The sequence below is a fragment of the Xiphophorus maculatus genome, chromosome 19 (genome assembly GCF_002775205.1).
Source record: "Xiphophorus maculatus strain JP 163 A chromosome 19, X_maculatus-5.0-male, whole genome shotgun sequence".
Lineage (NCBI taxonomy): Eukaryota > Metazoa > Chordata > Actinopteri > Cyprinodontiformes > Poeciliidae > Xiphophorus > Xiphophorus maculatus.
In genome coordinates, this window is record NC_036461.1 from 24,993,212 (window position 1) to 25,007,116 (window position 13,905).

Sequence of the window (13,905 nt, forward strand, 5' to 3'; positions counted from 1 at the left end):
ATGACAGACTAAATAAACCAAATTGTTGCTGTTAATTTCTTACTGTGTAACTTTACAAACGAAATCCCATATTATTCAACATTTTTTTATTTATGTACAAGTATCATTATTTATACATATATTATTTATATAGCTGTATGAAACAACCCATTCAATCTGTCAGAGTTTGTGGAATTCGGTCATTCCTATAGAGACAACTAAAATGTATTTAATGTAACATGATTTCCAGCCTTCCTTTGTTAGCGACGTGAGGTTTCTAAAGGGTGATGTCACCGGCCAGCGGACATCTCTCTCCACACACTGTCTCTTTAATTTCAGCGCAGTCCAGGGGGCAGGATCGCGTCTTTCCGCCCCTTCTCCTGTACAGTGTTTGCGCCCACCGCGGCTGCAGCAGATTGAATGAGGAGCGTCGGCGGGCTGCTGGCCTCGCTGCTCTGCTTTAGCCCAGGATGCCCAGCCAGGATGCATCAGTATTTCTCAGCTCCTCGTAAGGCGGATTACTTGAGCCTCGCCGTCTCCCTTCGCGGCAGCTCCCGGGGCCTTGAGGAACACCCCGTCTCCGCCTTGATGGTATCTGGAGAGCGGCGCAGCGCTCCGGCGACTGGCAGCGCAGCTCTGCGGCTTTCTGATTAGGACCTTGAGGTGGAGTAAAGGCGGGGAAGGAGGGAGGCGGTCAAGATGGCAGCTGTGCACGGGGTGATGGAGCTGTGATGTGGGAGGCTCGTTTGCTTTTGCCACTCGGGACTGGAGAGCGGGACGCGCGTAAGAGAACGCCGTTCGGATTGCCGTGAGACTCCGCTGTCCCTGTCGCTTCTTTCTCTCCCGATTTCAGCGCACGCGTGTTGGCTGTGCGCCACGAGCAGAAAAGGCGATGTTCTGTTAACGCTGGTCAGCGCAGTTGGCGCTGTGAGCTGCGGATCGACGCTGGTAGACAAGCGGGACACGTGTTGGGACTGAGCTGCGGGGGTTGGAGAGGGGAGGGAGAGGGGGAGGGGGGGCAGATTTGCATACCGCGTTGCATAGTAAATAAACTCCCCAAAGAAGCCTGCACTCAACATTGATGGAATGCGAGCCGAGTGATTTTGCCGTCTCCTGTGCATCGACCGAGAAATTGCTATTAACATGGCCGAGGCGCCGCTCAGCTGCGACGAGCCTCCCCCGAACGTTGAGATCGACCCGGACTTCGAGCCCCAGAAGCGGCCGCGGTCCTGCACTTGGCCGCTGCCCCGGCCGGAGTCCAGCGCGGGCAAGCCCGGGGCGAATGACGCTGACGTAATCCCCGAAGAGGAGGATGATGAGGGTGGGAGCGCAGAGAGCGGCTCCGCGCAGAAACACGGCGACTCTGTGAACGAGCCGAGCGGCGGCGGCGGCTCCATCTCCCAGCCCGTGGAGATCCAGGGCGGCCCCCGCAAAGAGAACGGATCCCCTTCCTCCGCACAGATCCCCGGTGCGGCTCTCTGCGGCTCTGCCTCCCAGCAGCTGAGGAAGTCCTCCGCCCGCAGGAACGCCTGGGGCAACTACTCCTATGCAGACCTCATTACCCAGGCCATCGAGAGCTCGCCGGAGAAGAGGCTGACCTTGTCCCAGATCTACGACTGGATGGTGAGGTCTGTGCCATATTTCAAGGACAAAGGCGACAGCAACAGCTCTGCTGGCTGGAAGGTGAGCACATGATGGTGCTGTCATCACAACAAAGACCACAGCTATTGTTAAAGCAGCTAGCCATTCATTTGTGTGACATTTAATCAAAGCACTTATGATGTCGATTTGTATGCCATGAACAGTTTTTCTATTTGATTTGCTCTTGTGTTTTAAGTCATAAAATCTACCCTCCTTATTCCAACCTCCCACGCCTGCATACCTACAGTGACATCACATGAGGCACTTCATTTGACTACATTCCTTAATGTGTCTCTGGTTTGTCCTCTTCATAGACAGGATTTGAAGCAACAATTTTTTAATTTCACTCAATACGGCTGCAACAAATAGCCTGGATGCTGGACATATTTGTTGAGCTTTACATCATGTTAAAATGTTGTTTCCTCAGCAAAAACATACCTGGAGTGTTGCTTTTTATGCATGTTTGAGGACTCATTTGATCTCCCTGGCAACCATTCAGCTGTGCAAAACACTGGGGTGAACCTCGCAGCCCCTCCTTCCCCGAGCCTCCCCCCCTCAGCTCCTTCAGACTAGCCAGCAGCAATTGGCAAACATCTGGTGGAACTGTGCATTTGCTGAACTCATTGTACGAGCTACTTCTCCATGCATAATGTTAAAGGGCTAATAGAGGAGCCATGTTGTGATGACTTCCTGAAGGGAGGTGGAGTTTCAGAAAGAGCAGGAGTTCTTAAAGAGACAGGGGGTCAATTTTAAGGCGTTGCGTCAAGAAGATATTTGTCGCAGGAGGCTATATCCATTCCAAAATATTTTTTTCCTCATTTGTTTTATCATTTTCTTTTGCAAATCAATGAAGTATTTTCAGTTAAATTCGACATGACCTCTTAAATGTACTGTTGCCTTTTACTGAATGGACATAAGTATTTTTCCTCAGCTGATGACGTCAAAGATAAACAGTATTGCATGTCGCTTTCAGATACCATGTTTCTTAATGGTTTTCTTTAAAAAATGTGCGTCTAATCCTGTGGTGATCAATGTAGGCATGCAAGTCATTAGCCTCTCCAATACTAATACACTTATTTGTCTGCCTCTCTGTTGTTACTGTAATAATCGGAAAGTATATAGCTTCCTACAACAAAGACAAAGCCTGATGGTGTTAATTTTAGCTCTATTGCTGCATCATAAATACAGGTTTCTTCTTCATGAATGTTCTTTCAGGCGTTAACTACAGTTCTCATTGTGACCTGAAGATGTCCAACAAGTGGTAGCAGAAGAAGAATCTAGAGCAAGTTCGTTTCTCAAGCACAGCTCTAGCAACACAGTTTGACCTGGTCACCTTTAGGTGTTTATGTAATTTATGTAGCATTTTAAAATAACTTTCTCCATATTCAGCCATACATGCTTGTAAAGACAGGGTAGACCCTAGAGTCTAGGGTCTACCCTGTCTAGGGCCTAGACGATCACCATCATTGTCAGGACGGCCCAAGGCATAAGCCCCAGGGCCACTAAGGGGCCCCTTCAGTGGAGATTTTTTTTTTTTTTTTTAGTAATAATTTCTGTCATTATAATATCAAAAACACACAATTTCACTATGAAGTGATTTGTTTTTACAATAATATACATTTGATAATGTATGTAGAAATCATTATTTTATTGATAAAAAGAAAAATAAATTGCTCTTGGGGGCCCCTGGTGGCCGGTCAAAAGTTAAGTAAGCAAAACAATGTCTCAGAAAAGGACTTATCCTTCAGGGAGAGAGAAAAGAAAGATTAAGAATAGATAAAAGCCAAGATAAAGGTTTGTTTTAATGTGCCTTGGTAATGTAAAAGATTGGTAAAGCTGCTAGTAGAAAATTAGCTTCATAGCGACCTGGAGCGGTCCAGTTCAACAGCCAAACATTTATGCTACACCATTTGTATTTATGTGAAACTGGAGTTTAAATTTTAAATGAGTTGATTCTCATATTATATTTCTGAGGTTTCTTTGGCTTCAAAACGCCGTGTTTGATAACGTTTCATAATTAAAACTTCTCAATGTTTGACATTGTCTAGTAAAATGTTTTTACGTCAGGCTACATAGCTGCTACATCGATGAGCTGCTCTATGCTGTAGTTGGGGATATGTTTGCTGCTGAATCATTTTGTGGCTAAAACAAACATTATTTTTACACCAACTTCTAAGTTAATGTAAAAATTTCAAACTAATTTAAAACATCTCTTAAAATTATGTGAAGGCTCAGAATCAGTCCAGTACCAATCCACATTCTCAGGGGAGAAAGACTCACCTGGTATAAATTACAGTTTTAGCTATTGGAGTAACGCTTAAGAGAAATTTAATTCAAAGAATGGGGACGGGGACGTGTATGGCTGCACCGATTGCAGTTTTCTGGCTGATCCCTGGTTACGGATCTTTTAAAAAGCCTGACCTGGGCGTGCCGTGATGGTGTAGTGGTTAGCGCGACCCATGTTTGGAGGCCTTGAGTCCTCGATGCGGCCGTCAAGGGTTTGACTCCTGGACCCGACGATATTTGCCGCATGTCTTCCCCCTGTCCTTCCCCCTTTCCTGTCAGCCTACTTTCATTTAAGGGACACTAGAGCCCACAAAAGACCCCCTGGAGGGGTAAAAAAAAAACAACCTGACCTGCCGATTTTGGCTAATATGAATTTTTTTTTGTCTGAAATGTCGCTAAATATAGCAAGAAAGTCGGTGAGTTGGCAATAGTGGGGTGACTATTGTTAACTGCAAACATGCAGGCCTGACCTGGTGGGTCAAACCACCAGGTCGCTATAAAGCTAATTTTCTATTAGCAGCTTTACAAAGGTCAGTCAAACCTCTCACTGCAGAGCAGAAGAGGACAGAGGCTGATTTTTAAACCTTTGCTGACGAAGATAAGATTAGGGGATAAGATCAGCTTCACATAAGTATCAGCTGATCACGATCTCCCAAAATTAAGGAAATCGGCGCCCAGAAATCAACTGGTCGATAAATCAGTTGGCCAATAAATGTAATTTATATTATACATGTATATAATGTAAACACCTCTCCTTGGGCTGCCACCTTATTGTGGTGGAGGGGTTTGAGTGCCCCAATGATCCTAGGAGCTATGCTGTCTGGGGCTTCATGCCCCTGGTAGGGTCACCCAAGGCAGACAGGTCCTAGGTGAGGGACCAGACAAAGCGCAGCCCGAAGACCCCAATGATGAGTAAAAACATTGGACTTGGCGTTCCCTCGCCCGGACTCGGGTCACCGGGGCCCCACTCTGGAGCGAGGCCTGGAGGGGGTGCACAACGGCGAGCGTCTGGTGGCCGGGCTTTTACCCATGGAGCCCAGCTGGGCTTAGCCTGAAGAGGAAACATGGGTCCCCCCTCCCATGGGCCCACCACCTGTGAGAGGGGCCAAAGGGGTCGGGAGCATTGTGAGATGGGTGGCTGTCGAGGGAGGAGACCCTGGCGGTCCGATCCTCGGCTGCAGAAGCTGGCTCTTGGGACGTGGAATGTCACCTCTCTGGTGGGGAAGGAGCTGGAGCTAGTGTGTGAGGTTGAGAGGTTCCGGCTAGAAATGGTCGGTCTCACCTTGACACATGGCTCTGGTTCTGGAACCAGTCTCCTTGAGAGGGGCTGGACATACATCCACTCTGGAGTTGCCCACGGTGAGAGGCGTCGGGCAGGAGTGGACATACTTGTTGCTCCCCATCTCGGCGCCTGTACGTTGGGGTTTACCCCGGTGATTGAGAGGGTAGCCTCCCTCCACCTACGGGTGGGGGGACGGGTCCTGACTGTCGTTTGTGCTTATGGTCCGAACGGCAGTTCAGATTACCCACCCTTCTTGGAGTCCCTAGAGGGGGTACTGGAGAGTGCCCCTCCAGGTGACTCCCTTGGGAGGGCTCATCTGAGCTGTGGCCGCAAGGTTGTCGGTGCCTGTTGTGGCAGCAACCCTCGAACCCATTGGTAGAGAGCTGAGCCAAAAAGCGAAGCTCTCTGTGGTGTATTTACCCCTGTGATTTCCTGAGTTGGTACAGTCCTTGTATTCTGTGACTTGCAAGCTCTCTCTGTGTAGTTACCAGAAGGATAGCACAACAATAAAGAGATACGAAATATAGTCCGAGGCTCCTCTGTTCATTAAGACATTACACTCTCGATTTACGGGTCGATCTACGTTCCCACCCTCATCTATGGTCGTGAGCTTTGGGTCATGACCGAAGGAACGAGATCGCGGATACAAGCGGCCGAAATGGGTTTTCTCCGTAGGGTGTCTCCGTAGAGACAGGGTGAGAAACTCAGTCATCCGGGAGGGACTCCAAGTAGAGCCACTGCTCCTTCACATCCAGAGGAGCCAGTTGAGGTGGCTCGGGCATCTGGTCAGGATGCCTCCTGGACGCCTCCCTGGTGAGGTGTTCCGGGCACATCCCACCGGGACAAGGCCCCGGTGAAGACCCAGGACACGCTGGAGGGACTATGTCTCTCGGCTGGCCTGGGAACGCCTCGGGATTCCCCCGGAAGAGCTGGAAGAAGTGGCCGGGGAGAGGGAAGTCTGGGCCTCCCTTCTGAAGCTGCTACCCCCGCGACCCGACCTCGGATAAGCGGAAGATGGATGGATGGATGGATAATGTAAACAGCACTGCCAGAGATGCAATAAGTTAATAGCAGGTGTGTGAATGATCTAATGATCGGACTGCTGATTACAGCCAGTCCACATTGTTAGCAGAACTAGAGGGCGCCAAAACCAAATTTTGCTTAGGGCCCCATGGAGGCTTGGACCGGCCCTGGCCATTATCACAGTTTGTGTCAGATTGCTTGGAGGTCACAGAGTCAAACACTGATTGGGGCGTTTAAAGCCAAACTCCACTGCAACCTGAATGTTATATGCTCTACTTTGAAATCTGTCTGTATTGCGAAGCTTTGTGCTTTTGGTGGTTTTCTATCACGAAATGGTGTAAACGTTTTCGTGATATTAACGCGTCATACCTGCAATGGCAACTGAGTTAATTTTCTCTAATCTAGTTTTAATTCTACTGTGAGGAAATTTGGTCACATGATTCAAATTAATGTTATCCACCAGCTGGGATTTGGTTACAGAAAAGTTGAATGGACCAGGGGTCATAATTTGTGGTAATTTATTAATCAACTGGCTCAAGTAAATAAAACGTGTAATACAGTTTTCATATACTATAGGGTTTGGTTAAATCGTGTTAAATTTTAACTTTTTTTTTTCTCATTTGTGTAGGATAATTTGTGAAAATACTAAGCTGCAACCAAAAATAAAGAGTATGCTGTGATATTTGAAGCACAATCCTACAAAATTAATTTTTTACCAGTATGAATTGGCAGAGGCTAATCAAGATGGAGATGCTCTGTTCTTGTGCCTTTTGTGATGTCATTGTCTTTAAAAAAAACATACAAAGTATAATCAGCAGCTTTTTTCCTTTAAAAACTGGCAGCATTTTGTGAAATCCTGTCATGGAAATCCATACTTCATTATTCAGATGTGTTTTTATTATGAGTGTAAATTTGTCAATGAACAAAATCTAAAATAATGGTTGGGTCTAAGCACAACATAGCGTAACATCTAGATCTACTGTCATATATTGTGACTACATAACAGGTGTGTGTGTATATATATATATATGTATAGTTTTATCTCAGTGGTGTGAGAATAAAGCAGTCGATTTGTCGGTGTGACTCAAGTAGCACACCACTAAATCTTAAAGAAAAAAAAAAAGGGTGCACAGGGATCCAGTGAAGAATAAACGGGTACGAAAGTGGTGGGTGAAAAACAGGCGATGCAAAGTTAATTTCACTTTCAGAGAAACTGCTCACGCTGCAGTGAGACTGCCTCACAGGGGGGGCCCTCTGCATCGGTTTGATTTGTCAGGATTAGTTTGTGCCGGACCGAACCAATTCATCTGACATGAAATCAAGTCAGATGAAAGCTTTGAGCTTTCTGCCGGATTTAGACGGAGGGGAGGGAAATAGGTTTGTAATCCCGCACAGCTGAGGCAAGGCGGGCCGCTTCCATGGAGCTGCCTTCTGAATATTGTGTGTGTGAAACGTTGACGGAAAAAATCAGGCTGTAAAACACAAGCGCCACACAAATGGGTGGTCATCACTAATTAGTCTCTTCTGGTTTAATAATGATCCAGATTAGAGGCGGTCAGTTTTTATTCATCTTCCACTTGGTGCGTTCTGTGACTCCACACAAGAGTCCGGCGGGGCGAGGAAAGGGTTAATGCTGAGGGGAGTTTGAGTTGTGCTGACATCAGCATTTCTTAGGAGATGCTTTGTCTCTGCGCATTCGGCGGCAATCTGTACGAGGTTGCTCATCTTCATGCGTTATCGTCGGTGTGTAAAGTCAGACCTGACACACATCGTGGTAACATCTCGTCATTGTTTGCATCCAGTCTAAATATACCTTCTCTCTCTCTCTCTACTCGTACACAAGCAGCTTCGCCCAACTGTGTGCCAGCCTCTGTCTTTATGTGGCCCAGGCAAGGGAAATCAATTGACTGGCTATAAATTATGTAGGTCAATGTGAAGCGGTGTGAGAGAGCAGCTGAGTGTTTCTCTTCGGCTGAACTGGCATGGCTCCAGTCCAGTCTCTCAAACCGTCCTGCTGTGACTGTGCCATAGTGCAGACGCTTGCTCTTTTTTGTGATTTATTTTTTTAAATACCATTTGGCACATGCTGCATGCACCCGAGTTGCCTGCCCGAAGGGACAGTCCTGGATTTTTTAAGTGAGGTTCTGTTAAAAGGCTATAGAAGAACAGCTAGAATCCAAAAAGAAAAATCCTGAAATTCTGTAATGGCTTTTCAGTTTTGTTGTGCCAACACCAGAATATCACTTTGGATAGTTTGTAGAGGCACTCCTGACTGTTTGGTTCTAGAAACAGTATAACGGTTAGTACAAAAGGGGTCAAAACCAAAGTGGACTTCTGCCGTCTCAAAACATCATGCGAGTTTTGAACCTTTTAACAGTTGTCATATTTGGATTGGGCTTTTATTTACTAAAAAGTCCATGATTATTTACACATGTAAGGGAAGCAGGAAGCAGTGAAACACCAGTGATCTTCCTGTGTGAAACATGGACATGAAAAGCATTTGTCAAAACAAATGTATGGTGCTTGCACATATTGTATGCCAAGCATTTTTCTATATAAAGGTTTCTTTAAAGAAAAACACGAGTCACGGGTGACCAGCCTACACATGCTAGTTGTTTGCCTTTCCAAGGCTAAACAATGCTAGCCACATAGCAACAAGGTATTTCAGCTTTCAAGCTGCATTTTTAATTCAACTATATGTAATCTACAAAAAAAATTTGCAAATTGTTATATTTTCCACAAATAACTGACTGCCTTTTTATAGAAAAATGCGGGAATAGATGACTATTGAACCGCAAATGGGCAGGAGTTCACCGTATATCAAAGTATATCAATGTTTAAAAACATAAAGGTTTCAAAACTGTTAAAACTTTGTACCACAGCCTGATTAATTATCGGCAGGTAAAAGTGATATTTTCCACAATAAGCAGCATGCCTAAAAAATGTCAAATTTTAGTAGCACTTATTTTTGTTGAAGCCTGTGCATCAAAATCAAAATAATGAATAAATGTTCTAACATTATAATAACTGTAATAGTTATTAATATATAATGTAATAATTTAAGCTACTGGAATAATTCTTCTGTTTTAGAATGAAAGCAGTCATAAATTTTATTTTGAAATATTTGTTTATACATTGATACCAGGAATCTGTGTTAAGTTCTCAACTATCCCTTTTAACAGATGCAATTCTTGCAATAAGTTGATATGATTTCTTTTAGTAACTCTAACAGTATTGACTAAAGGACTCCTAAATGAACTCTACATGATCCAAAAAACCCCAACCCTTCTTTGGTAAATAACCAAATGCTATGTTCCATTTTCTTTGTGCCAAAATTATTTAGATTCAGTGCTTTAGCCTTTGTTTGTGGTTGTACATCTGCCTGTTGTAACACAAAGCAGTCCAATTCGGCACCGCCACAAATTGCAGCCTAGTAAAAGACCGCAGAGCTGAATCACTACCACCTCTGTCAAAACTGGTCGTAAAAGTTCATTTATTTACTGCCATTTTGCTGCACTGGATTACAGTAAACTGATCATAGGACGTGGTTTTATTCTGTTGTCAACTTGCAACTTACAAAATGAGCAACATGTCGGGATGTTTCTTCTGAGGCTTCTTTTTGACGATTGTGAAACGGTTAAATTGTTTGGTTTGAAGAAACAAAGCAAAAGAAAAAAACTGTGTTCTTTGTGTAGGATTAGATGCTTGCAAACTTGAAATCGAGCATCTGTTTTGGCCAGATTAGTCCCAGCTGACTTATTAAAATTTTTTACAGGTTCCCTGTAACTGATCTGTTACCAAGTTGGATATGGGGAAAATGGCTCACCCCTCAGGGTGGCACCGTCTATTGGGCAGCATGGCCGCTAAAGTTTGCCCTCCAAGCAAATTCCCTATTACTTTTGTGCAAGATTACACTGTGGTTAATGGGAGGTACTGTGTCACGCTAATATCAATGAAGTGCGAATACAATTTCCTCATCACATTTCCAGTTGTTTTCATCCTGCAACATCTTGAAAAGATCTAACCTTGTGCTGCACCTCTGTTCCATGTTACACATGTGCAGCTTTGTACAACCCTAATAAAGATGAGCCGAGCCTGTTCTGTCGTCCCTGTTCTCAGGCCTTCACTCTACAGCAAGAAATAAAACTCCTGATCTAATGTTGTAATCGAATCATAATGGGATTGTTTCAGACTGGACTGTGGGCTACAGAGATCTCTGGTTTCTGTGAGGTGTGACTGGGCTGGGTGTGCAGGCTCCAACTGTTTAATTTTGTACATGCTTGGGAAGATCTCCAGAGAAATCCTGCAGACCTTTCCGAGCAGCCAGAAATAGGACAGAGTGAGAGGTGCAAAGCAGTCTGTTGGACTGCAGTGTTCACGCAGCTTGCATGCACACAGATGAAACCCACACATCCATCTTTGAAGGGTTTGCATCGCTTGTTTATTCTCATTTCATGCCGTCTGATCTACGACCAGATGTGTTCACGTTAGGGTTGACGCGTTTCTGATCATTTTAACAGCTCTGCAGAAGGTTGACTAATATCTGGACGTGGAATTTATTGTGATAATCTTGTTTTGATCTTTCTCTAATAATGCATAAAAGGGAAATATGGAACAATGTGGTGGATGTTCATATGTCTACTCCTTATCCTGTACCAACTTCCTTTCATTTGCATTTCTCTCCGTTATTCCTGGGTTAATTGGTTGGATCAAGCTGGAAGGTTTTGTGAGACAAACTAGGGGAAAAAGATTGTCAAAATAGTTTGCTGTAAGTTCCAGAAATGCTGGATGCTGTAATTCTCACAACGGTATTGCACAAAGCAGTTAAGTGGAAGCAAAATTATGCTTTCAACATTTTCTACACCTAAAACTCTGACATGGAGTTATACTCAGCCCCTTATACTCTGCTACCCCTAAATAAAAGTGTTACCAATTCCGATGAGGAGTCGCCTAAATGCAGTTATTTGTGGGGAGACAAATCTTAGCTGTTTTAGAGGTTTGTTAGAGATGATTGGTAAATAAATGACAAGAGCACAGCCATACTTACCTAAAAAAGAATCCACACGTTTATCACAATAGTACCACAAAATATTGTGATACAACTTTAAGTTCGTATTGTCTACTCCTACCTTACACCATGTTTTCTGTTCTGTTTTTTTTTCTTTTCAGAATTCCATTCGACACAATCTGTCCCTCCATAGCCGGTTTGTGAAAGTCCAGAATGAAGGGACAGGCAAAAGCTCTTGGTGGATAGTCAACCCGGAAGGCGGTAAAGGAGGCAAAGCTCCCCGTCGCCGGGCCGTGTCGATGGATAACAGCAAGTACATCAAGGGAGCCCGAGGACGGGCCACCAAGAAGAAAGCCTCTCTGCAAGCTGCGCAGGACGGCAGCTCTGAGAGCTCCTCCAGCCTCTCCAAATGGACGGGGAGTCCAACATCCCGCAGCAGCGACGAGCTGGACGCCTGGACAGACTTCCGCTCCCGGACCAACTCCAATGCCAGCACACTCAGCGGCCGCTTGTCCCCGATCCTGGCCAACCTGGAGCTGGATGAGGTCCCCGACGATGACTCCCCTCTATCCCCCATGCTGTACTCCAGCCCCAGCAGCATGTCCCCGTCCACTGGACCCACGGGACTCCTTGACCTGGCTGGTACGATGAACCTGAACGATGGGCTGTCAGACGACTTGATGGACAACCTTTTAGACAACATCAGCCTCACTGCAACCCAGCAACCTCCTCCTGGAGAGGAAGATCCCGGAGCCGTCAGCCAGGGAGGCTCCGTGTTTACCTTCAGCTGCGCCAGCAGCCCCTCCGGAGGATACGGGCCGAACCCTCTCTTCAGCCCCACATCCATCACAAGCTTGCGGCAGTCACCTATGCAGACCATCCAGGAGAACAAGCAGACCACCTTCACTTCCATCTCGCACTTTAGTGATCACCAGGACCTGCTGAGCCTGGACTCCCCCAGCCACAACAACGTCCTGCTCACCCAGTCTGACCCCCTGATGTCGCAGGCCAGCACCGCCATCGCCCTCCAGAACTCTCGCCGAAACGCTCTGTTGCTCCGCAAGGACCCCATGATTTCTAATCTCGGCGGAGTGGGTCAAAGCGCTTCAGTGCCTGGTTGGCAAGCTGGCTTGTCGACCCCCGACATCGATGGAGGTGGCCACGCCAATGCCAAGCCGTCGCACATAAAGTCTCCCAGCAAGAACGCCACGATGCAGGACCGCTTCCCCAGTGATCTGGACCTGGACGTGTTCGACAGTCTGGAGTACAACATGGACTCAATCATCCGCAACGAACTGATGGAAGCGGACTGCCTGGATCTGAGCTTCGACGCCCGCCTCGACTACACCTCCACCCAGAACGGCAACAGAAACTCGGGAAGCTTCTCCGGCGCAAAACAGACCTCCCCTCAGAGCTGGGTGCCAAGCTGAGGAGCAGCACCTGAACGTGTAAATTTGGGTTCATTGACCTGCGTTGAGCACCTAGAGGGGAAAAAGTGTATTTATGTAGTATTTTCTTCCAATGTTTTTAATGTGAGGCATTTAGTGCGGTACTGTATTTCAAGTGTCTGAGACACACACAGCGGTATGACGGCATACTACGTCCATTGTGGATAGGGGTAAAAAAGGAGAAGTACATTTCTGCCAAACTGAGATTAATTTCCAAATTTTAGGGAAAAAAAACTTGGGAACTTCTGAGTTTGAAAAGTCAAGAATTTGCTAAAACAAATCTCAAATTTGGACGTTAATATCTGATATCTTCTAGAAAAATATTTGAAATTGAGTTTCAAAAGTCAAATTTCCAAGTTTTTTCCTAAAAAATGTCTGAGATTTATCTAAAATTTCTGAGTATTTTTTCTTGGAAATCTTTAACTTTTGGAACTCATGAATTTTTTTTTTCCAAAAAAGTTTTTTTTTTTTTGGGGGGGGGGGGGGGGGGGTTGGCAGAAATTTACTCCTTTATTCCATCTGTAAAATGGCCTTTATACGCCATCGCACAGCAACGTCTTTACGGCAAAAAAAAAAAAAAAAAGATTAATACCAGGATGCCAGGAGGAACGGCGTTGATGTAAATCTTTCCGGAAAGCATCAACTCATGTTAGTCTCAGGGAATCGCTCGTATCACCATATGATAGGTGTAACCGAAGATGAATTGTGTTTTCCACCTGCTTTCTCTGCTCTTTCACCACCTTTCATACCTAGACCAACATTTTTTGCCAAACCAGCCGTCTGCCTCTTGCCGACGGCCTGTTTACAGGAAAAAAAACAAAGCTGCAGAGAACGTCCCATTATTCCGTTCAAGTGGAAGATACTCAATGAGCTTCGTTTCTGACACATTTCCCCAATGATGCACCGAGTCGCGCACTAAATATCAGTCTGTGAAGGGATAAGGTCTTATCAAGATGTGAACAAGTCTGCGTTGTGTGGTTTTTGTACCTCTTTTTTCTTAAACCAAATTTTCCCCTGTGATTTTAGTGACAGTACTGTGAATTATTTTCCTTCGGAAGAGGTTTATCACTGCAGCAGATCCCTGTTCAACGTTTTCCATCCTTGGAAGTGATCCTCCTGCGTTTAGGACAGAAACTGAGGAAGGGGATTTTCCCGCCATCTGCGGTAGCAAACCCAACCATTAGAATCAGCCCTTGGTTGCAACATGCCAGTGTTAATGTTGGAAGGAGTTCTTGGTG

At 45.5% G+C, this 13,905-nt stretch overlaps 1 protein-coding gene across 1 annotated transcript; it reads left to right on the forward strand.

Moving 5' to 3' along the window:
* The first annotated feature begins 978 nt into the window (after positions 1 to 978).
* Positions 979 to 13,063, forward strand: LOC102225439 (forkhead box protein O3-like). Its single transcript, XM_005799228.2, has 2 exons — positions 979 to 1,662; positions 11,381 to 13,063. The coding sequence occupies exons 1-2, from the start codon at positions 1,123 to 1,125 to the stop codon at positions 12,647 to 12,649; spliced, it is 1,809 nt and encodes a 602-aa protein (XP_005799285.1). The 5' UTR covers positions 979 to 1,122; the 3' UTR covers positions 12,650 to 13,063.
* Positions 13,064 to 13,905: the final 842 nt, after the last annotated feature.

Coding starts and splice junctions, on each gene's coding strand:
- LOC102225439 (XM_005799228.2), top strand. CDS start 1,123: ATGGCCGAGGCGCCGCTCAGCTGCGACGAGCCTCCCCCGAACGTTGAG. Junction 1,663..11,380: donor ACAGCTCTGCTGGCTGGAAG/GTGAGCACATGA, acceptor TTTTCTTTTCAG/AATTCCATTCGACACAATCT.